The sequence below is a fragment of the Carcharodon carcharias genome, chromosome 5, assembly GCF_017639515.1.
Source record: "Carcharodon carcharias isolate sCarCar2 chromosome 5, sCarCar2.pri, whole genome shotgun sequence".
Lineage (NCBI taxonomy): Eukaryota > Metazoa > Chordata > Chondrichthyes > Lamniformes > Lamnidae > Carcharodon > Carcharodon carcharias.
Window position 1 is genome coordinate 3,618,388 of NC_054471.1, and position 24,073 is coordinate 3,642,460.

General features: G+C 51.9%; 1 protein-coding gene across 1 annotated transcript in view; it reads left to right on the forward strand.

Annotated features, from left to right (window-relative positions):
* Nucleotides 1-6,243: 6,243 nt before the first annotated feature.
* The window catches only part of pex6 (peroxisomal biogenesis factor 6), a 127,581-nt gene continuing 109,751 nt past the window's right edge, over nucleotides 6,244-24,073 (forward strand). Inside the window, exons 1-3 of the mRNA XM_041188137.1 lie at nucleotides 6,244-6,894; nucleotides 6,977-8,125; nucleotides 10,459-10,625. Coding sequence (XP_041044071.1) covers nucleotides 6,244-6,894; nucleotides 6,977-8,125; nucleotides 10,459-10,625 — 1,967 coding nt within the window. The remainder of the gene's footprint in view (nucleotides 6,895-6,976; nucleotides 8,126-10,458; nucleotides 10,626-24,073) is intronic.

Sequence of the window (24,073 nt, forward strand, 5' to 3'; positions counted from 1 at the left end):
TATAAATTGTTGTTTTCCTCCTTATAGTGGTATTCTTTCCAGTGTCCTGATGAGTGCTTAGGCTTGTCTCTCTTTTCAGCAATACTCAAGTTCTGTACTACCAAATGACTATTGGGCTAGTAACAGTCAAAACTAATTATCTGGCCTGCTTGGCTCTGACTATGAGGTGGTGTGATGGTCAGTAAAGGGTTAAAACGGAGTTTCGCAAAGCCCCTGTGCACAGAAACATTAGAAATCCTGAAGGGTGAAGCCAAAGAGCAAAGACATTTCCCACGTGATGTGAAAGACCAAGGGCAGGATATTCCCCTCGTCCGGTGGGCACAGCGGGTGGCCCAGGAGCAGCCTCGAAACTGACTGCTGTCCCCGATGGGGCCCTGACCACAATTTCACATTGGCAGGCCAATTAAACCCCGCACCCCCCCCCCCCCCACACCGAGTGTGAAACGTGGCTCCACGCTGATCAGGGGCCCGTCAGCCGCAGGGTCCAATGGTGACCCAGCAGGTGGTTTAAATATGGCCCAGGCAGCCCCAGGAAGGCTGCCAGGGAAGGACGTCTGTCTGCCATTGTAATGATGGAGTCGAGTGCGGCAGCAAATGCCAGGCAGGAGGGCAGGTCGGGTGGGCACTCTGTCCCCCTTGCTCTTCTGATGAGTCCCTCACTGCCCTCCTGCAGGAGGTGGCTGCCCAGAGGGACACCCTTGTCCCCAGAGATGGGAGGAAGAGGCCACCACACCTCACCAAGAGGGCATGGGGGAAGGTGGGAGCCCGGGGGAGCAGCCACGATGTGGTGCGGTGCACATGGGGGCAGTGCCGCAAGAGATTCAATGACCTGCTGCGTTCGGGAAGGGTGAGCACCATGTTGGCGTGGGTCAGTGTGGAGAAGTGTTAAGGTCTGGCCGTCTCCTCCGTGGAGCTCAGGGGTGTTACAGTCTGAGTGCCAACTGTCAATGACACTTTAGCTGGCCAAGGGGGTGAGCCCCGGCTGCTTGGACTGAGTGCCTTGCGGTTCAAAGGCCACGACTCGGACGAGCCCTGCGAGGTGCTCCTCAGCTGGGATTGGCCAGGCTGCAATGATGCTGCAGGTAGAGAGTGGACCAATCGATGCTCCTCTAATGCTTCAGGAGAAGACGAGCCAGATCCAAGCCGAGAGGTCACATACAGGCCGAGGGCCGCCAACCTGCTGCTGGTCTCCCGGTTCAAGCAGGACACTTTGGAACTGGAGAGTTGGCACACTCCCTTGCAACCAGGCGTGGAGAGGCGGGGGTACCAGATGAAGGTAAGAGCGCAGTGTGTAGAGGTAAGACTTTCGGATTTTGCAAACATTCTAGTGTAGTTCCTTCATTGATGGGAGCCTCGGTCCTGGAGTCCCCATTGGAAGATGATGGTTACCATGATGCAGATCTCCATTGTCTCACCAGGGTGCCTGGCATGCACAGTGACAGGGTGATGACCTTAACTAATGACATGTCCTTCCCTCTTTTAGGGTCACCAGCAGGTGTCCGATCCGCAGACCTGGAAGGGCCATCCCTGACACCGGAGGACCACCGGGCATCATTTTCACCTGCATCACACCCGCCCACTGAAGCAGGCACCAGCACAGATACCAGCACCTCGGTGGACATTAGACCAATGGCCAGTATCTCGGTGCACATTGGTGAGGGCACTTCACAGTGGCTTGAGGTGCAGGCAGAGGCAGAGAGTGCCCAGGGTGCTGGGAGTCGGAGGGCTGTTGGAGACCAGGGCCATGCTCAGTCAGTGGCTGATGTTGGGCCTCCGGAGTCGTCCATTAGGTGGCTGATGCTGGATGTCCAGCGGGGTGTGCGGGAGGATCTGGCAGAGATCCACGATGGTCTGTGTGCCATGGTCTACATGATGGAGGAGTCCATGCAGAGCATGAGTACTGCATTGACTGTCATGGGTGATTACACTGCCTCCTCCATTGAGAGCGTGGTAACTGTCATGAAGAGGCAGCTCCAGAGACAGAATCAGGGGTTCCTGGGGTTGTGCTGGGATCTGCAGCCCTCACACGGGCAATGACCTCAGGTGGTCAGTGACAGTGTGGGAGATGGAGAAGCACCCAGTATCCCAGCTCAGTGCCCATCCATCAACGGTGAGCAGGGAGGTCCAGAGCGACCTGACGTTGGCGCACGAGCTGCCTGTTGTCTCTGGGGGCTCCTCTCAGGGCACTCTGGATGACGGCAGCAGCTCCTCTGCCCCTCTGCCAGTGACCGTGACATCTGATGAGGCTGCGGCGACTGGGGAGATGCCAGCTGGCCGCTCCCTCCCAGGCGGGGCCAGCACAGGCTCCACTGGCCAGAGGATGCCCGCCAAGGTCATCAAGGTCAACAGGACAGCAGAGTGAGCAGGATGTCTCCAACACCGGTGCCAGTGAGGGGTCAGCACTCACAAATGTAACTTAAGGGCACTATGAGCACAAGGGAGACAGGTCACGGATGATTTTATATTCACTTATGTTTACTTTATCGATACTAATCTGGGATTGAAGACCAGAGAAGTTTATGGAAATACTTTTGAATTGTTAAAATGAGATAAATTTAGTTTCTTTTTTTTACTCCTTCACAGGATGTTGGCTTCGCTGGCTGGGCCCAGTATTTATTGCCCATCCCTAGTTGCCCCTTGAGAAGGTGGTGGTGAGCTGCCTTCTTGAGCCGCTGCAGTCCATGTGGTGTAGGTACACCCACAGTGCTGTTAGGGAGGGAGTTCCGGGATTTTGATCCAGCAACAGTGAAGGAACGGTGATATATTTCCAAGTCAGGATGGTGAGTAACTTGGAAGGGGAACTTCCAGGAGTGGTGTTCCCATTTATCTGCTGTCCTTGCCCTTCTAGATGGTCGTGGGTTTGGAAGGTGCTGTCTATGGAGCCTTGGTGAATTCCTGCAGTGCATCTTGTAGATGGTACACACACTGCTGCTACTGTGCGTTGGTGGTGGAGGGAGTGAAAGTTTGTGGATGGGGTGCCAATCAAGCGGCTGCTTTGTCCTGGATGGTGTCAAGCTTCTTGAGTGTTGTGGGAGCTGCACTCATCCAGGCAAGTGGGGAGTATTCCATCACACTCCTGACTTGTGCTTTGTAGATGGTGGACAGGCTTTGGGGAGTCAGGAGGTAAGTTACTCGTCGCAGGATTCCCAGCCTCTGACTTGCTCTCGTAGCCACAGTGTTTATATGGCTAGTCCAGTTCAGTTTCTGGTCAATGGTAACCCCCAGGATGTTGATAGTGGGGGATTCAGTGGTGGTAATGTCATTGAACATCAAGGGGCGATGGTTGGATTCTCTCTTGTTGGATTTAACCTGCTTTTTGTGTGCAGGATATACCTGGGCAATTTTCTACATAGCCGGGTAGATGCCAGTGTTGTAGCTGTACTGGAACAGCTTGGCTAGGGGCATGGCAAGTTCTGGAGCACAAGTCTTCAATACTATTGCCAAAATATTGTCAGGGCCCATAGCCTTTGCAGCATCCAGTGCCTTCAGCCATTTCTTGATATCACATGGAGTGAATCGAATTGGCTGAAGACTGGCATCTGTGATGCTGGGGACCTCCAGAGGAGGCCGAAATGGATTATCCACTCGGCACTTCTGACTGAAGATTGTAGCAAATGCTTCAGCCTTATCTTTTGCACTGATGTGCTGGGTCCTCCATCATTGCAGATGGGCATATTTGTGGAGCCTCCTCCTCCTTCAGTGAGTTATTTAATTGTCCACCACCAGATGTGGCAGGATTGCAGAGCTTAGATCTGGAGTGCACATTCTGAGAGTGTGGTGGAGACAGGGTCAATCGAGCAGCTAGGATCTGGAATGCATTGTCTGAGAGTGCGGTGGAGACAGGGTCAATCGAGTGGTTAGGATCTGGAATGCACTTTCGGAGAGTGTGGTGGAGACAGGGTCAATCGAGTAGTTAGGATCTGGAATGCACTGCCTGAGAGTGTGGTGGAGACAGGGTCAATCGAGTGGTTAGGATCTGGAATGCACTGTCTGAGAGTGTGTTGGAGACAGGGTCAATCGAGTGGTTAGCATCTGGAATATACTATCTGAGAGTGTGGTGGAGACAGGGTCAATCGAGTGGTTAGGATCTGGAATGCACTGTCTGAGAGTGTGTTGGAGACAGGGTCAATCGAGTGGTTAGCATCTGGAATATACTATCTGAGAGTGTGGTGGAGACAGGGTCAATCGAGTGGTTAGGGTCTGGAATGCACTGCCTGAGAGTGTGGTGGAGACAGGGTCAATCGAGTGGTTAGGGTCTGGAATGCACTGTCTGAGAGTGTGGTGGAGACAGGGTCAATCGAGTGGTTAGGATCTGGAATGCACTGCCTGAGAGTGTGGTGGAGACAGGGTCAATCGCGTGGTTAGGATCTGGAATGCACTGCCTGAGAGTGTGGTGGAGACAGGGTCAATCGAGTGGTTAGGATCTGGAATGCACTGCCTGAGAGGGTGGTGGAGACAGTGTCAATCGAGTGGTTAGGATCTGGAATGCACTGTCTGAGAGTGTGGTGGAGACAGGGTCAATCGGGTGGTTAGGATCTGGAATGCACTGTCTGAGAGTGTGGTGGAGACAGGGTCAATCGAGTGGTTAGGATCTGGAATGCACTGCCTGAGAGTGTGGTGGAGACAGGGTCAATCGAGTGGTTAGGGTCTGGAATGCACTGCCTGAGAGTGTGGTGGAGACAGGGTCGATTGAGTGGTTAGGGTCTGGAATGCACTGTCTGAGAGTGTGGTGGAGACAGGGTCAATCGAGTGGTTAGGATCTGGAATGCACTGCCTGAGAGTGTGGTGGAGACAGGGTCAATCGAGTGGTTAGGATCTGGAATGCACTGCCTGAGAGTGTGGTGGAGACAGGGTCAATCGAGTGGTTAGGATCTGGAATGCACTGCCTGAGAGGGTGGTGGAGACAGTGTCAATCGAGTGGTTAGGATCTGGAATGCACTGTCTGAGAGTGTGGTGGAGACAGGGTCAATCGGGTGGTTAGGATCTGGAATGCACTGTCTGAGAGTGTGGTGGAGACAGGGTCAATCGAGTGGTTAGGATCTGGAATGCACTGTCTGAGAGTGTGGTGGAGACAGGGTCAATCGAGTGGTTAGGATCTGGAATGCACTGCCTGAGAGGGTGGTGGAGACAGTGTCAATCGAGTGGTTAGGATCTGGAATGCACTGTCTGAGAGTGTGGTGGAGATAGGGTCAATCGAGTGGTTAGGATCTGGAATGCACTGCCTGAGAGTGTGGTGGAGACAGGGTCAATCGAGTGGTTAGGATCTGGAATGCACTGCCTGAGAGTGTGGTGGAGACAGGGTCAATCGAGTGGTTAGGATCTGGAATGCACTGTCTGAGAGTGTGGTGGAGACAGTGTCAATCGAGTGGTTAGGATCTGGAATGCACTGTCTGAGAGTGTGGTGGAGACAGGGTCAATCGGGTGGTTAGGATCTGGAATGCACTGTCTGAGAGTGTGGTGGAGACAGGGTCAATCGAGTGGTTAGGATCTGGAATGCACTGCCTGAGAGGGTGGTGGAGACAGTGTCAATTGAGTGGTTAGGATCTGGAATGCACTGTCTGAGAGTGTGGTGGAGACAGGGTCAATGGACACATTTTGCTGAGGGGCCTTAGCCTGTCCTATAATCATTCTATAATTCATTCAGTGCCACAACCATGCTCCCTCTTCCATGTGTATGTATATTCTCTCTGTTGGTCCCACTCTTGATTTTTTGAACTTTTTACTATTTACATTTGCAGAGCAGCCAGCAACATCCTTTATTAGAATCTGAAACAAAAACAAAAATAGCTGGAGAAACCCAGCAGGTCTGACAGCATTTGTGGACAGGAGGACAGAGTTAACCTTTCTAGTCTGTAAGACTGTCACCTGGCCTCAAAACGTTAACTCTGTCTTCCTCTCCACAGATGCTGTCAGACCTGCTGGGTTTTTACAGCTATTTTTGTTTTTGTTATTGTTTCAGATCCGCAGTATTTTGCTTTTATCCCTTACGAGAATGGTGGGATGGTGCCTCCTCCTTTACCAAGATGGCGCCGTGCGCTTTGTGGTTGGATGGATTTCGCCTTCACAATGCTGTATCACTCCTAATGCGCATTCCCCCCCTTTACAAATATGGAGAATGCCTTTGCGCTTGAGCCGTTGACACTGCAATACCTGCACAAATATGGCACAGTCTACACTGCGCATGCGCCCCCTTTACCAAGATGGCCGCATTGCCTCCGTCGATGCTGCTGCTGATTTACAAAGATGGCGATGCCGCTGGTGCATGTCTCGATGTCCATCCCCGCGGAGCTCCGGCTTTGCCGCCGTTTCCCTGCCCAACTCCACCCGCTGCAGGTTCTCATTCCCAGTGCGGCCTCCTTGGCCTTGAGCTCGGGCCCCCGGCCCAGCCCAGGCTCTGCCTGCGTCCTCTCCCTGAGAACCGACCCAGCCTGGGCCCCAGGGCCCGGTCTCTTCATCTCCGCCACCGTCACCGAGGAGGATCCGCCGGCGGAGGCAGAGCCCGGGCCCGGGGAGCAGGGGGACAGGGGGCCCGGGCCCAGGGAGCAGGGGGACAGGGGGCCCGGGCCCAGGGAGCAGGGGGACAGGGGGCCCGGGCCCAGGGACAGGGGGACCGGGGAGCAGGGGGACAGGGAGCCCGGGCCCAGGGACAGGGGGCCCGGGGAGCAGGGGGACAGGGGGACCGGGGAGCAGGGGGACAGGGGGCCCGGGCCCAGGGACAGGGGGACCGGGGAGCAGGGGGACAGGGGGCCCGGACAGGGGGACCGGGGAGCAGGGGGACAGGGGGCCCGGGCCCAGGGACAGGGGGACCGGGGAGCAGGGGGACAGGGGGCCCGGGCCCAGGGACAGGGGGACCGGGGAGCAGGGGGACAGGGGGCCCGGGCCCAGGGACAGGGGGCCCGGGGAGCAGGGGGACAGGGGGACCGGGGAGCAGGGGGACAGGGGGCCCGGGCCCAGGGACAGGGGGACCGGGGAGCAGGGGGACAGGGGGCCCGGGGAGCAGGGGGACAGGGGGCCCGGGCCCAGGGACAGGGGGACCGGGGAGCAGGGGGACAGGGGGCCCGGGCCCGGGGAGCCGGGTGCTGGGGTCCCCCTCCGGATCTACACCAGCAGACTCTTCCCCAAACATTATGGCCTGTGGGTGGAGGATGAAGTGGAGGAGGAGTCCCCAGGCCTGGGGGGTGCCCTGTCCTGCCTGCGGGTCTCCCTGGTACAGTCAGTACCCACCCTGACCAAGGTGGTGTTGGGCGCCCGCAGCAAAGCCAGCCTGTGCTGGGCTGGTTCCCAGAGCTTTGCCAATGGTCTTCTGGTCCTGACTTGCCAGCGGCAGCAGATTCTGCTGCGGCAGGGGGACGCCCCCAACGTGCCCTATCACCCCTTGTTCGGGGAGGACAGTGGCGAGGTCTTTGGCCACCTCTTGGAGCTGGTTGTTCTGGAGTGCCAGCCTGTTCTGCAAGGTCTCCTCTCCGTCAACACCAGCCTGGTGCTCACTGACTTCAGGGATCCCAACCAGCTACATGCCAATGAGCTCCAGTCAGCCAGGCTACTCCAGCCACTCTATGTTTCTGATTTTGCCCATTACACTCGTGCACTTTGGGGCACAGGCCTTGTGCTGGAGCCTGGCAAAACCCTAGACTCTGATATGGTGACTTTTCTACAGGCCTTGGAGTGCAGGCTGGAGGTGATGGTGGCTGACTTGCCTGGACTGGCCGACAGCGGGAAGCTTCAACCCAGTGCCATGGCTGGTGAACACCGCGGCCTGGATGCTGATAACCTGCTGGTCCTAACCAAGCCAGCTCTACAGCGACTGGGTCTTTTCAATGGTGAGTGGGTCCTCATCTCCATCCTGGAGACGGCTGTGGAGAAGGAGCGGGGGCTAGCTACCGAAACCGAGGCAGAACGCTCCAGTCGGAGTGTGGAGCCAGGAAGCTGCAGCAGCCCCAGGGCATTGGGAAGCAGCTCCGATCGATGGCTGAACGGACGGCTTGCCTCTGTGCACGTGGTGGAAGTGGCAAACAGTGCCCGGCTGGAGCTGGCAGACAACATGGCGGCGATCTCACATACGCTATGGTTTAACATCTCCAAAGGATCTCCGGTGCCAATCTCCAACAGGACGCTGAAAGTCAAGGTGCGGAACTGGAACTTGAGGGGAGGGAAATAGCTTTCTGCTCAGTCGTTTTGGAAATTTGTGGACTAGCCTCTCTGGGAAGTGACCCAGCAAGATTTCGGGGTTCACCAGTGTCCTGGAGGGAAGGGAAGCCACCGCTCGAACCTGCTCTGGCCAAATTGACTCCTCTCAAACATCCCCACACAAACAGGAGGTCACAGAGCCCCTTCAGCCTGTCACACAGGAACAGGAGGAGGCCATTCAGCCCTTCAAGCCTGTCACTTGGCACCCTCCTCCTCCCGCCCCAGGATGGATCTGCCCCTCAGAGGCTGTTACACCCCCACCCCCACCCCCACACCTCCGCGGGTAGAGCTGCCCCTCAGAGGCTGTTTCCCCCACCCCCCCGGGTAGAGCTGCCCCTCAGTGGCTGTTTCCCCCCACACCTCCGCAGGTAGAGCTGCCCCTCAGTGGCTGTTTCTCTCCCCCCCCACCCTCCGCGGGTAGAGCTGCCCCTCAGAGGCTGTTTCTCTCCCCCCGCAGGTAGAGCTGCCCCTCAGTGGCTGTTTCCCCCACCCCCGCGGGTAGAGCTGCCCCTCAGAGGCTGTTTCCCCCACCCCCGCGGGTAGATCTGACCCTCAGTGGCTGTTTCTCCCCATCCCCCCCCACCTCCGCGGAGAGAGCTGCCCCTCAGTGGCTGTTTCTCCCCATCCCCCCCTACCCCCGCAGGTAGAGCTGCCCCTCAGTGGCTGTTTCACCCCCACCCCCGCGGGTAGAGCTGCCCCTCAGTGGCTGTTTCTCTCCCCCCCCACCCCCGTGGGTAGAGCTGCCCCTCAGTGGCTGTTTCTCTCCCCCCACACCCCCGCGGGTAGAGCTGCCCCTCAGAGGCTGTTTCCCCCCCACCTCCGTGGGTAGAGCTGCCCCTCAGTGGCTGTTTCCCCCCATCTCCCCCCCCCCCCGCCCCGGTGGGTAGAGCTGCCCCTCAGAGGCTGTTTCACCCCCACCTCCGCGGGTAGAGCTGACCCTCAGAGGCTGTTTCTCTCCCCCCGCGGGTAGAGCTGCCCCTCAGTGGCTGTTTCCCCCACCCCCGTGGGTAGAGCTGCCCCTCAGAGGCTGTTTTTCTCCCCCCGCGGGTAGATCTGCCCCTCAGTGGCTGTTTCTCTCCCCCCCCCACCCCTGCGGGTAGAGCTGCCCCTCAGTGGCTGTTTCCCCCACCCCCGTGGGTAGAGCTGCCCCTCAGAGGCTGTTTTTCTCCCCCCGCGGGTAGAGCTGCCCCTCAGTGGCTGTTTCCCCCACCCCCGCGGGTAGAGCTGCCCCTCAGAGGCTGTTTCTCCCCATCCCCCCCCCACCCCCGCGGGTAGATCTGCCCCTCAGTGGCTGTTTCTCTCCCCCCCCCACCCCTGCGGGTAGAGCTGCCCCTCAGTGGCTGTTTCCCCCCCACCCCCGCGGGTAGAGCTGCCCCTCAGAGGCTGTTTTTCTCTCCCCGCGGGTAGAGCTGCCCCTCAGAGGCTGTTTCCCCCACCCCCGCGGGTAGAGCTGCCCCTCAGAGGCTGTTTCTCCCCATCCCCCCCCCACCCCCGCGGGTAGAGCTGCCCCTCAGTGGCTGTTTCCCCCACCCCCGCGGGTAGAGCTGCCCCTCAGTGGCTGTTTCCCCCACCCCCGCGGGTAGAGCTGCCCCTCAGTGGCTGTTTCTCCCCATCCCCCCCACCTCCGCGGGTTGAGCTGCCCCTCAGTGGCTGTTTCTCCCCATCCCCCCCCACCCCCGCGTGTAGAGCTGCCCCTCAGAGGCTGTTTCTCTCCCCCCGCGGGTAGATCTGACCCTCAGTGGCCGTTTCTCCCCATCCCCCCCCACCTCCGCGGAGAGAGCTGCCCCTCAGTGGCTGTTTCTCCCCATCCCCCCCTACCCCCGCAGGTAGAGCTGCCCCTCAGTGGCTGTTTCCCCCCCACCCCCGCGAGTAGAGCTGCCCCTCAGTGGCTGTTTCTCTCCCCCCCCACCCCCGTGGGTAGAGCTGCCCCTCAGTGGCTGTTTCTCTCCCCCCACACCCCCGCGGGTAGAGCTGCCCCTCAGAGGCTGTTTCCCCCCCACCTCCGTGGGTAGAGCTGCCCCTCAGTGGCTGTTTCCCCCCATCTCCCCCCCCCCCGCCCCGGTGGGTAGAGCTGCCCCTCAGAGGCTGTTTCACCCCCACCTCCGCGGGTAGAGCTGACCCTCAGTGGCTGTTTCCCCCCCACCCCCACGGGTAGAGCTGCCCCTCAGTGCCTCCCCACATGCCCGAGGACGGAACTTCCCCTCAGCGTCTCTTCCTCTGTCCCTCGGCACTGCAGTGAATGGATGCTGAAGGTATCTTGTTGTGTTGCAGCGTTTTTACCGGCCATCCTGTGTGGAAAAGCAGCTGAAGGATAGTCGTTCAGCACTGTCTGTCCCTCCGCTGGCAAAGGAACTACATGTGAAGGTGATCTTCTCTCCAACATACAACGCCAGAGATGTGTATGACGGTGTACTGTTTGAGCATTTCAAAACACAGAGGTTAGTGCTCAGTGTGCATATGTGTATGTGAGCGCAGAGATGGGTGTGAGTAGGGCAGTTATTCCAAGGTTCATCTTTGATAGAAGATGGAAACTTGTGTTTAGACGCAGAGACTGTGGGAAGGGTTTTGAATGAATATTTTGTCTCCATGTTTACAAAGGAAAGGGAGGATGTAGATATAGTAGTCACTGGGAGGAACACTGCGAGATATTGGATGGGTTGGTCATAGAGAGGAAGTACTCGAAGGGTTGAAATCCTTGAAAGTGGATAAGTTTCCGAGGCTGCTGAAGGAAGTCAGCGAGGAGATAGCAGACGCTCTGAGGATGATTTTCCAATCTTCACTAGATACAGGGGAGGTACTGGAGGACTGGAGAAATGTAAACATAGTTCCATTGTTTAAAATGGGATCAAAGGAAATGCCAAACAATTATAGGCCAGTTAGTCTTACATCAATGGTGAGCAAATTAGTAGAATCAATCCTGAGAGATAGGATTAACTGTCATGTGGAAAGGCACGGACTAGTCAGGGATGGTCAGCATGGATTTGTTAAAGGAAGGTCTTGCCTCACAAATTTGATTGAATTCTTTGAGGAAGTGACAAGAAGGGTTGATGAAGGTAGTGCAGTGGATGATGTGTACATGGGTTTTAGCAAGGCATTTGACAAGGTCCCACATGGCAGATTGGTCAGGAAAGTAAAAGCCCATGGGATTCAGGGTAATGTGGCAAACTAGATAAAAGGTTGGCTTTGTAACAGGAAACAAAGGGTAATGGTCGATGGGTGCCCTTGCGAATGGAAAGTTGTCTCAAGTGGTGTTCCACAGGGCTCAGTGTTGGGACCCTTGCTGTTTGTGTTATATATTAACGATTTGGACGTGGGGGGCACGATTGGGAAATTTGCAGATGACACAAAGATTGGCCGAGTAGTGGATAGTGTAGAGGATAGCCATAATCTCCAAAACGATATAGATGGGTTGGTGGAGTGGGCGGTAAAGTGGCAGATGGATTTTAACATAGAGAAGTGTGAGATCATACGTTTAGGGAGGTCAAACAGTTACAGGAATTACACAATAAATGGGAATATACTAAGAAGGGTAGATGAAGTGAGAGATCTTGGCGTATAAGTACACAGTCCCTGAAGGCAGCAGTTCAAAGTAGACAAGGATGTAAAGAAGGCATATGGAATGCTCTCCTTCATTGGCAGAGGTATAGAATATAAAAGTAAGGATATAATGTTGGAATTGTATAAAACACTGGTGAGGCCACAACTGGAGTATTGTGTGCAGTTCTGGTCACCACATTACAGGAAGGATGTAGTAGCTCTGGAGAGAGTGCAGAGGAGGTTTACAAGAATGTTGCCAGGGTTAGAAAAGTGTAGCTACGAGGAGAGATTAGATAGGTTGGGGTTATTTTCCTTAGAACAAAGAAGGCTGAGAGGTGACTTGATTGAGGTACAAAATTATGAGGGGAATAGATAAAGTGGACAGGATAAAATTGTTTCCCTTGGTGGAGAATTCTAGAACCAGGGGACATAGATTCAAGATAAGTGGCAGAAGGTGTAGGGGGGGACATGAGGAAGAACTTTTTTACGCAGAGGATAGTGGGTGTGTGGAATTCGTTGCCCAAGTTGGTGGTAGAGGCAGAAACTCTAAACTCTTTTTTAAAAAGTACCTGGATCTGCACCTTACGTGCTGTAAGCTGCAGGGCTATGGGCCGGGTGCAGGAAGGTGGGTTTAGAAAGGGCACCTGGGTATCCTCAGGCTGGCATGGACAAGATGGGCCAAATGGCCTCCTTCTGTGCTGTAACATTTCTATGGTTCTAGTGCGGATATTCCCGAGGTTAGAGAGTGTTAGTGTGGATATTCCCAAGGTTAGACAGGGTTAGTGCGGATATTTCCGAGGTTAGACAGGGTTAGTGCGGATATTCCCGAGGTTAGACAGGGTTAGTGTGGATATGTCCGAGGTTAAACAGGGTTAGTGTGGATATGTCCGAGGTTAAACAGGGTTAGTGTGGATATGTCCGAGGTTAGACAGGGTTAGTGTGGATATGTCCGAGGTTAAACAGGGTTAGTGTGGATATGTCCGAGGTTAGACAGGGTTAGTGTGGATATGTCCGAGGCTAGACAGGGTTAGTGTGGATATGTCCGAGGTTAGACAGGGTTAGTGTGGATATTCCTGAGGTTAGACAGGGTTAGTGTGGATATTCCCGAGGTTAGACATGGTTAGTGTGGATATTCCCGAGGTTAGACAGGGTTAGTGCTGATATTCCCGAGGTTAGACAGGGTTAGTGTGGATATTCCCGAGGTTAGACAGGGTTAGTGTGGATATTCCCGAGGTTAGACAGGGTTAGTGCGGATATTCCCGAGGTTAGACAGGGTTAGTGCTGATATTCCCGAGGTTAGACAGTGTTAGTGTGGATATTCCCGAGGTTAGACAGGGTTAGTGTGGATATTCCCGAGGTTAGACAGGGTTAGTGCGGATATTTCCGAGGTTAGACAGGGTTAGTGCGGATGTTCCCGAGGTTAGACAGGGTTAGTGTGGATATGTCCGAGGTTAAACAGTGTTAGTGTGGATATGTCCGAGGTTAAACAGTGTTAGTGTGGATATTCCCGAGGTTAGACAGTGTTAGTGTGGATATTCCCGAGGTTAGAGAGTGTTAATGTGGATATTCCCGAGTTTAGAGAGTGTTAGTGTGGATACTCCCAAGGTTAGACAGGGTTAGTGCGGATATTTCCGAGGTTAGACAGGGTTAGTGCGGATGTTCCCGAGGTTAGTGAGTGTTAGTGTGGATATTCCCGAGGTTGGACAGGGTTAGTGTGGATATTCCCGAGGTTAGAGAGTGTTACTGTGGATATTCCCGAGGTTAGAGAGTGTTAGTGTGGATAATCCCGAGGTTAGAGAGTGTTAGTGTGGATATTCCCGAGGTTGGAAAGGGTTAGTGTGGATATTCCCGAGGTTACACAGGGTTAGTGCTGATATTCCCAAGGTTAGAGAGTGTTAGTGTGGATATTCCCGAGGTTAGACAGGGTTAGTGCTGATATTCCCGAGGTTAGACAGGGTTAGTGTGGATATTCCCGAGGTTAGAGAGTGTTAGTGTGGATATTCCCGAGGTTAAACAGTGTTAGTGTGGATATTCCTGAGGTTAGACAGTGTTAGTGTGGATATGTCCGAGGTTAGACAGTGTTAGTGTGGATATTCCTGAGGTTAGACAGGGTTAGTGCGGATGTTCCCGAGGTTAGAGAGTGTTAGTGTGGATATGTCCGAGGTTAGAGAGTGTTAGTGTGGATATTCCCGAGGTTACAGAGTGTTAGTGTGGATATTCCCGAGGTTAGACAGGGTTAGTGCTGATATTCCCGAGGTTAGACAGGGTTAGTGTGGATATTCCCGAGGTTAGAGAGTGTTAGTGTGGATATTCCCGAGGTTAGACAGGGTTAGTGCGGATATTCCCGAGGTTAGAGAGTGTTAGTGTGGATATTCCCGAGGTTAGACAGGGTTAGTGCGGATATTCCCGAGGTTAGAGAGTGTTAGTGCGGATATTCCCGAGGTTAGACAGGGTTAGTGTGGATATGTCCGAGGTTAAACAGGGTTAGTGTGGATATGTCCGAGGTTAAACAGGGTTAGTGTGGATATGTCCGAGGTTAAACAGGGTTAGTGTGGATATGTCCGATGCTAGACAGGGTTAGTGTGGATATGTCCGAGGCTAGACAGGGTTAGTGTGGATATGTCCGAGGTTAGACAGGGTTAGTGTGGATATTCCCGAGGTTAGAGAGTGTTAGTGCTGATATTCCCGAGGTTAGACAGGGTTAGTGTGGATATTCCCGAGGTTAGACAGGGTTAGTGTGGATATTCCCGAGGTTAGACAGGGTTAGTGTGGATATTCCCGATGTTAGACAGGGTTAGTGTGGATATTCCCGAGGTTAGACAGGGTTAGTGCGGATATTTCCGAGGTTAGACAGGGTTAGTGCGGATGTTCCCGAGGTTAGAGAGTGTTAGTGTGGATATGTCCGAGGTTAAACAGTGTTAGTGTGGATATGTCCGAGGTTAAACAGTGTTAGTGTGGATATTCCCGAGTTAGACAGTGTTAGTGTGGATATTCCCGAGGTTAGAGAGTGTTAATGTGGATATTCCCGAGTTTAGAGAGTGTTAGTGTGGATATTCCCGAGGTTAGACAGGGTTAGTGCTGATATTCCCAAGGTAGAGAGTGTTAGTGTGGATATTCCCAAGGTTAGAGAGTGTTAGTGTGGATATTCCCGAGGTTAAACAGTGTTAGTGTGGATATTCCCGAGGTTAGAGAGTGTTAGTGTGGATATGTCCGAGGTTAGAGAGTGTTAGTGTGGATATTCCCGAGGTTAGACAGGGTTAGTGTGGATATTCCCAAGGTTAGAGAGTGTTAGTGTGGATATTCCCGAGGTTAGACAGGGTTAGTGTGGATATTGCCGAGGTTAGACAGGGTTAGTGTGGATATTCCCGAGGTTAGAGAGTGTTAGTGTGGATATTCCCGAGGTTAGACAGGGTTAGTGCTGATATTCCCGAGGTTAGACAGGGTTAGTGTGGATATTCCCGAGGTTAGAGAGTGTTAGTGTGGATATTCCCGAGGTTAGACAGGGTTAGTGCGGATATTCCCGAGGTTAGAGAGTGTTAGTGTGGATATTCCCGAGGTTAGACAGGGTTAGTGTGGATATTCCCGAGGTTAGACAGGGTTAGTGTGGATATTCCCGAGGTTAGAGAGTGTTAGTGTGGATATTCCTGAGGTTAGACAGGGTTAGTGTGGATATTCCTGAGGTTAGACAGGGTTAGTGTGGACATTCCCGAGGTTAGACAGGGTTAGTGTGGATATTCCCGAGGTTAGACAGGGTTAGTGCTGATATTCCCGAGGTTAGACAGGGTTAGTGCTGATATTCCCGAGGTTAGACAGGGTTAGTGTGGATATTCCCGAGGTTAGACAGGGTTAGTGTGGATATTCCCGAGGTTAGACAGGGTTAGTGTGGATATTCCCGAGGTTAGACAGGGTTAGTGCTGATATTCCCGAGGTTAGACAGGGTTAGTGTGGATATTCCCGAGGTTAGAGAGTGTTAGTGTGGATATTCCCGAGGTTAGACAGGGTTAGTGTGGATATTCCCGAGGTTAGACAGGGTTAGTGCTGATATTCCCGAGGTTAGACAGGGTTAGTGTGGATATTCCCGAGGTTAGACAGGGTTAGTGTGGATATTCCTGAGGTTAGAGAGTGTTAGTGTGGATATTCCCGAGGTTAGACAGGGTTAGTGTGGATATGTCCGAGGTTAGAGAGTGTTAGTGTGGATATTCCCGAGGTTAGACAGGGTTAGTGTGGATATTCCCGAGGTTAGACAGGGTTAGTGTGGATATTCCCGAGGTTAGAGAGTGTTTGTGTGGATATTCCCGAGGTTAGACAGGGTTAGTGTGGATATTCCTGAGGTTAGAGAGTGTTAGTGTGGATATTCCCGAGGTTAGACAGGGTTAGTGTGGATATTCCCGAGGTTAGACAGGGTTAGTGTGGATATTTCCGAGGTTAGACAGGGTTAGTGTGGATATTCCCGAGGTTAGAGAGTGTTAGTGTGGATATTCCCGAGGTTAGACAGGGTTAGTGCGGATATTCCCGAGGTTAGAGAGTGTTAGTGTGGATATTCCCGAGTTTAGACAGGGTTAGTGCGGATATTCCCGAGGTTAGACAGGGTTAGTGTGGATATTCCCGAGGTTAGACGGGGTTAGTGTGGATATTCCCGAGGTTAGACAGGGTTAGTGTTGATATTCCCGAGGTTAGACAGGGTTAGTGCGGATATTCCCGAGGTTAGACAGGGTTAGTGCGGATATTCCCGAGGTTAGACAGGGTTAGTGTGGATATTCCCGAGGTTAGACAGGGTTAGTGTGGATATTCCCGAGGTTAGAGAGTGTTAGTGTGGATATTCCCGAGGTTAGACAGGGTTAGTGTGGATATTCCCGAGGTTAGACAGGGTTAGTGATGATATTCCCGAGGTTAGACAGGGTTAGTGTGAATATTCCCGAGGTTAGAGAGTGTTAGTGTGGATATTCCCGAGGTTAGACAGGGTTAGTGCTGATATTCCCGAGGTTAGACAGGGTTAGTGTAGATATTCCCGAGGTTGGAGAGTGTTAGTGTGGATATTCCCGAGGTTAGAGAGTGTTAGTGTGGATATTCCCGAGGTTAGACAGGGTTAGTGTGGATATTCCCGAGGGTAGACAGGGTTAGTGCGGATATTCCCGAGGTTGGAGAGTGTTAGTGTGGATATTCCCGAGGTTAGACAGGGTTAGTGCTGATATTCCCGAGGTTATACTGTGTTAGTGTGGATATTCCTGAGGTTAGAGAGTGTTAGTGTGGATATTCCCGAGGTTAGACAGGGTTAGTGTGGATATTCCCGAGGTTAGACAGGGTTAGTGTGGATATTCCCGTGGTTAGACAGGGTTAGTGTGGATATTCCCGAGGTTAGACAGGACAGGGTTAGTGTGGATATTCCTGAGGTTAGACAGTGTTAGTGCGGATATTCCCGAGGTTAGACAGGGTTAGTGCTGATATTCCCGAGGTTAGACAGGGTTAGTGTGGATATTCCCGAGGTTAGACATGGATAGTGCTGATATTCCCAAGGTTAGAGAGCGTTAGTGTGGATATTCCCGAGGTTAGACAGGGTTAGTGTGGATATTCCCGAGGTTAGACAGGGTTAGTGCTGATATTCCCGAGTTAAGACAGGGTTCGTGTGGATAATCCCGAGGTTAGAGAGTGTTAGTGTTGATATTCCCGAGGTTAGACAGGGTTAGTGTGGATATTCCCGAGGTTAGACAGGGTTAGTGTGGATATTCCCGAGGTTAGACAGGGTTAGTGTGGATATTCCCGAGGGTAGAGAGTGTTAGTGTGGATATTCCCGAGGTTACAGAGTGTTAGTGTGGATATTCCCGAGGTTAGACAGGGTTAGTGCTGATATTCCCAAGGTTAGCGAGTGTTAGTGTGGATATTCCCGAGGTTAGACAGGGTTAGTGCGGATATTCCCGAGGTTAGACAGGGTTAGTGCGGATATTCCCGAGGTTAGACAGGGTTAGTGCGGATATTCCCGAGGTTAGACAGGGTTAGTGCGGATATTCCCGAGGTTAGACAGGGTTAGTGCGGATATTCCCGAGGTTAGACACGGTTAGTGCGGATATTCCCGAGGTTAGACAGGGTTAGTGCGGATATTCCCGAGGTTAGACAGGGTTAGTGTGGATATTCCCGATGTTGGAGAGTGTTAGTGTGGATATGTCCCGAGGTTAGACAGGGTTAGTGTGGTTATTCCCGAGGTTGGAGAGTGTTAGTGTGGATATTCCCGAGGTTAGACAGGGTTAGTGTGGATATTCCCGAGGTTAGACAGGGTTAGTGCTGATATTCCCAAGGTTAGAGAGTGTTAGTGTGGATATTCCCGAGGTTAGACAGGGTAAGTGCTGATATTCCCAAGGTTAGAGAGTGTTAGTGTGGATATTCCCGAGGTTGGAAAGGGTTAGTGTGGATATTCCCGAGGTTAGACAGGGTTAGTGCTGATATTCCCAAGGTTAGAGAGTGTTAGTGTGGATATTCCCGAGGTTAGACAGGGTTAGTGCTGATATTCCCGAGGTTAGACAGGGTTAGTGTGGATATTCCCGAGGTTAGAGAGTGTTAGTGTGGATATTCCCGAGGTTAAACAGTGTTAGTGTGGATATTCCTGAGGTTAGACAGTGTTAGTGTGGATATGTCCGAGGTTAGACAGTGTTAGTGTGGATATTCCTGAGGTTAGACAGGGTTAGTGCGGATGTTCCCGAGGTTAGAGAGTGTTAGTGTGGATATGTCCGAGGTTAGAGAGTGTTAGTGTGGATATTCCCGAGGTTACAGAGTGTTAGTGTGGATATTCCCGAGGTTAGACAGGGTTAGTGCTGATATTCCCGAGGTTAGACAGGGTTAGTGTGGATATTTCCGAGGTTAGAGAGTGTTAGTGTGGATATTCCCGAGGTTGGACAGGGTTAGTGCGGATATTCCCGAGGTTAGAGAGTGTTAGTGTGGATATTCCCGAGGTTAGACAGGGTTAGTGCGGATATTCCCGAGGTTAGAGAGTGTTAGTGCGGATATTCCCGAGGTTAGACAGGGTTAGTGTGGATATGTCCGAGGTTAAACAGGGTTAGTGTGGATATGTCCGAGGTTAAACAGGGTTAGTGTGGATATGTCCGAGGTTAAACAGGGTTAGTGTGGATATGTCCGAGGCTAGACAGGGTTAGTGTGGATATGTCCGAGGCTAGACAGGGTTAGTGTGGATATGTCCGAGGTTAGACAGGGTTAGTGTGGATATTCCCGAGGTTAGAGAGTGTTAGTGCTGATATTCCCGAGGTTAGACAGGGTTAGTGTGGATATTCCCGAGGTTAGACAGGGTTAGTGTGGATATTCCCGAGGTTAGACAGGGTTAGTGTGGATATTCCCGATGTTAGACAGGGTTAGTGTGGATATTCCCGAGGTTAGACAGGGTTAGTGCGGATATTTCCGAGGTTAGACAGGGTTAGTGCGGATGTTCCCGAGGTTAGAGAGTGTTAGTGTGGATATGTCCGAGGTTAAACAGTGTTAGTGTGGATATGTCCGAGGTTAAACAGTGTTAGTGTGGATATTCCCGAGTTAGACAGTGTTACGTGTGGATATTCCCGAGGTTAGAGAGTGTTAATGTGGATATTCCCGAGTTTAGAGAGTGTTAGTGTGGATATTCCCGAGGTTAGACAGGGTTAGTGCTGATATTCCCAAGGTAGAGAGTGTTAGTGTGGATATTCCCAAGGTTAGAGAGTGTTAGTGTGGATATTCCCGAGGTTAAACAGTGTTAGTGTGGATATTCCCGAGGTTAGAGAGTGTTAGTGTGGATATGTCCGAGGTTAGAGAGTGTTAGTGTGGATATTCCCGAGGTTAGACAGGGTTAGTGTGGATATTCCCAAGGTTAGAGAGTGTTAGTGTGGATATTCCCGAGGTTAGACAGGGTTAGTGTGGATATTGCCGAGGTTAGACAGGGTTAGTGTGGATATTCCCGAGGTTAGAGAGTGTTAGTGTGGATATTCCCGAGGTTAGACAGGGTTAGTGCTGATATTCCCGAGGTTAGACAGGGTTAGTGTGGATATTCCCGAGGTTAGAGAGTGTTAGTGTGGATATTCCCGAGGTTAGACACGGTTAGTGCGGATATTCCCGAGGTTAGAGAGTGTTAGTGTGGATATTCCCGAGGTTAGACAGGGTTAGTGTGGATATTCCCGAGGTTAGACAGGGTTAGTGTGGATATTCCCGAGGTTAGAGAGTGTTAGTGTGGATATTCCTGAGGTTAGACAGGGTTAGTGTGGATATTCCTGAGGTTAGACAGGGTTAGTGTGGACATTCCCGAGGTTAGACAGGGTTAGTGTGGATATTCCCGAGGTTAGACAGGGTTAGTGCTGATATTCCCGAGGTTAGACAGGGTTAGTGTGGATATTCCCGAGGTTAGAGAGCATTAGTGTGGATATTCCCGAGGTTAGACTGGGTTAGTGTTGATATTCCCGAGGTTAGAGAGTGTTAATGCGGATATTCCCGAGGTTACAGAGTGTTAGTGTGGATATTCCCGAGGTTAGAGAGTGTTAGTGTGGATATTCCCGAGGTTAGACAGGGTTAGTGCTGATATTCCCGAGGTTAGACAGGGTTAGTGCTGATATTCCCGAGGTTAGACAGGGTTAGTGTGGATATTCCCGAGGTTAGACAGGGTTAGTGTGGATATTCCCGAGGTTAGACAGGGTTAGTGTGGATATTCCCGAGGTTAGACAGGGTTAGTGCTGATATTCCCGAGGTTAGACAGGGTTAGTGTGGATATTCCCGAGGTTAGAGAGTGTTAGTGTGGATATTCCCGAGGTTAGACAGGGTTAGTGTGGATATTCCCGAGGTTAGACAGGGTTAGTGCTGATATTCCCGAGGTTAGACAGGGTTAGTGTGGATATTCCCGAGGTTAGACAGGGTTAGTGTGGATATTCCTGAGGTTAGAGAGTGTTAGTGTGGATATTCCCGAGGTTAGACAGGGTTAGTGCTGATATTCCCGAGGTTAGACAGGGTTAGTGTGGATATTCCCAAGGTTAGAGAGTGTTAGTGTGGATATTCCCGAGGTTAGACAGGGTTAGTGTGGATATGTCCGAGGTTAGAGAGTGTTAGTGTGGATATTCCCGAGGTTAGACAGGGTTAGTGTGGATATTCCCGAGGTTAGACAGGGTTAGTGTGGATATTCCCGAGGTTAGAGAGTGTTTGTGTGGATATTCCCGAGGTTAGACAGGGTTAGTGTGGATATTCCTGAGGTTAGAGAGTGTTAGTGTGGATATTCCCGAGGTTAGACAGGGTTAGTGTGGATATTCCCGAGGTTAGACAGGGTTAGTGTGGATATTTCCGAGGTTAGACAGGGTTAGTGTGGATATTCCCGAGGTTAGAGAGTGTTAGTGTGGATATTCCCGAGGTTAGACAGGGTTAGTGCGGATATTCCCGAGGTTAGAGAGTGTTAGTGTGGATATTCCCGAGTTTAGACAGGGTTAGTGTGGATATGTCCGAGGTTAGAGAGTGTTAGTGTGGATATTCCCGAGGTTAGACAGGGTTAGTGCGGATGTTCCCGAGGTTAGACAGGGTTAGTGCGGATATTCCCGAGGTTAGACAGGGTTAGTGCGGATATTCCCGAGGTTAGACAGGGTTAGTGTGGATATTCCCGAGGTTAGACGGGGTTAGTGTGGATATTCCCGAGGTTAGACAGGGTTAGTGTTGATATTCCCGAGGTTAGACAGGGTTAGTGCGGATATTCCCGAGGTTAGACAGGGTTAGTGCGGATATTCCCGAGGTTAGACAGGGTTAGTGTGGATATTCCCGAGGTTAGACAGGGTTAGTGTGGATATTCCCGAGGTTAGAGAGTGTTAGTGTGGATATTACCGAGGTTAGACAGGGTTAGTGTGGATATTCCCGAGGTTAGACAGGGTTAGTGATGATATTCCCGAGGTTAGACAGGGTTAGTGTGAATATTCCTGAGGTTAGAGAGTGTTAGTGTGGATATTCCCGAGGTTAGACAGGGTTAGTGCTGATATTCCCGAGGTTAGACAGGGTTAGTGTAGATATTCCCGAGGTTGGAGAGTGTTAGTGTGGATATTCCCGAGGTTAGAGAGTGTTAGTGTGGATATTCCCGAGGTTAGACAGGGTTAGTGTGGATATTCCCGAGGGTAGACAGGGTTAGTGCGGATATTCCCGAGGTTGGAGAGTGTTAGTGTGGATATTCCCGAGGTTAGACAGGGTTAGTGCTGATATTCCCGAGGTTAAACAGTGTTAGTGTGGATATTCCTGAGGTTAGAGAGTGTTAGTGTGGATATTCCCGAGGTTAGACAGGGTTAGTGTGGATATTCCCGAGGTTAGACAGGGTTAGTGTGGATATTCCCGTGGTTAGACAGGGTTAGTGTGGATATTCCCGAGGTTAGACAGGACAGGGTTAGTGTGGATATTCCTGAGGTTAGACAGTGTTAGTGCGGATATTCCCGAGGTTAGACAGGGTTAGTGCTGATATTCCCGAGGTTAGACAGGGTTAGTGTGGATATTCCCGAGGTTAGACATGGATAGTGCTGATATTCCCAAGGTTAGAGAGCGTTAGTGTGGATATTCCCGACGTTAGACAGGGTTAGTGTGGATATTCCCGAGGTTAGACAGGGTTAGTGCTGATATTCCCGAGTTAAGACAGGGTTCGTGTGGATAATCCCGAGGTTAGAGAGTGTTAGTGTTGATATTCCCGAGGTTAGACAGGGTTAGTGTGGATATTCCCGAGGTTAGACAGGGTTAGTGTGGATATTCCCGAGGTTAGACAGGGTTAGTGTGGATATTCCCGAGGGTAGAGAGTGTTAGTGTGGATATTCCAGAGGTTACAGAGTGTTAGTGTGGATATTCCCGAGGTTAGACAGGGTTAGTGCTGATATTCCCAAGGTTAGAGAGTGTTAGTGTGGATATTCCCGAGGTTAGACAGGGTTAGTGCGGATATTCCCGAGGTTAGACAGGGTTAGTGCGGATATTCCCGAGGTTAGACAGGGTTAGTGCGAATATTCCCGAGGTTAGACAGGGTTAGTGCGGATATTCCCGAGGTTAGACAGGGTTAGTGCGGATATTCCCGAGGTTAGACACGGTTAGTGCGGATATTCCCGAGGTTAGACAGGGTTAGTGCGGATATTCCCGAGGTTAGACAGGGTTAGTGTGGATATTCCCGATGTTGGAGAGTGTTAGTGTGGATATGTCCCGAGGTTAGACAGGGTTAGTGTGGATATTCCCGAGGTTGGAGAGTGTTAGTGTGGATATTCCCGAGGTTAGACAGGGTTAGTGTGGATATTCCCGAGGTTAGACAGGGTTAGTGCTGATATTCCCAAGGTTAGAGAGTGTTAGTGTGGATATTCCCGAGGTTAGACAGGGTAAGTGCTGATATTCCCAAGGTTAGAGAGTGTTAGTGTGGATATTCCCGAGGTTAGACAGGGTTAGTGCTGATATTCCCGAGGTTAGACAGGGTTAGTGTGGATATTCCCGAGGTTAGAGAGTGTTAGTGCTGATATTCCCGAGGTTAGACAGGGTTAGTGTGGATATTCCCGAGGTTAGACAGTGTTAGTGTGGATATTCCTGAGGTTAGACAGGGTTAGTGTGGATATTCCTGAGGTTAGACAGGGTTATTGTGGATATTCCCGAGGTTAGACAGGGTTAGCGCTGATATTCCCGAGGTTAGACAGGGTTAGTGCTGATATTCCCGAGCTTAGACAGTGTTAGTGTGGATATTCCCGAGGTTAGAGAGCATTAGTGTGGATATTCCCGAGGTTAGACTGGGTTAGTGTGGATATTCCCGAGGTTAGAGAGTGTTAGTGTGGATATTCCCGAGGTTAGACAGGGTTAGTGCTGATATTCCCGAGGTTAGACAGGGTTAGTGCTGATATTCCCGAGGTTAGACAGGGTTAGTGTGGATATTCCCGAGGTTAGACAGGGTTAGTGTGGATATTCCCGAGGTTAGACAGGGTTAGTGCTGATATTCCCGAGGTTAGACAGGGTTAGTGTGGATATTCCCGTGGTTAGAGAGTGTTAGTGTGGATATTCCCGAGGTTAGACAGGATTAGTGTGGATATTCCCGAGGTTAGACAGGGTTAGTGTGGATATTCCCGAGGTTAGACAGGGTTAGTGCTGATATTCCCGAGGTTAGACAGGGTTAGTGTGGATATTCCCGAGGTTAGACAGGGTTAGTGTGGATATTCCTGAGGTTAGAGAGTGTTAGTGTGGATATTCCCGAGGTTAGACAGGGTTAGTGCTGATATTCCCGAGGTTAGACAGGGTTAGAGTGGATATTCCCGAGGTTAGACAGGGTTAGTGTGGGTATGTCCGAGGTTAAACAGGGTTAGTGTGGATATTCCCGAGGTTAGAGAGTGTTAGTGTGGATATTCCCGAGGTTAGAGAG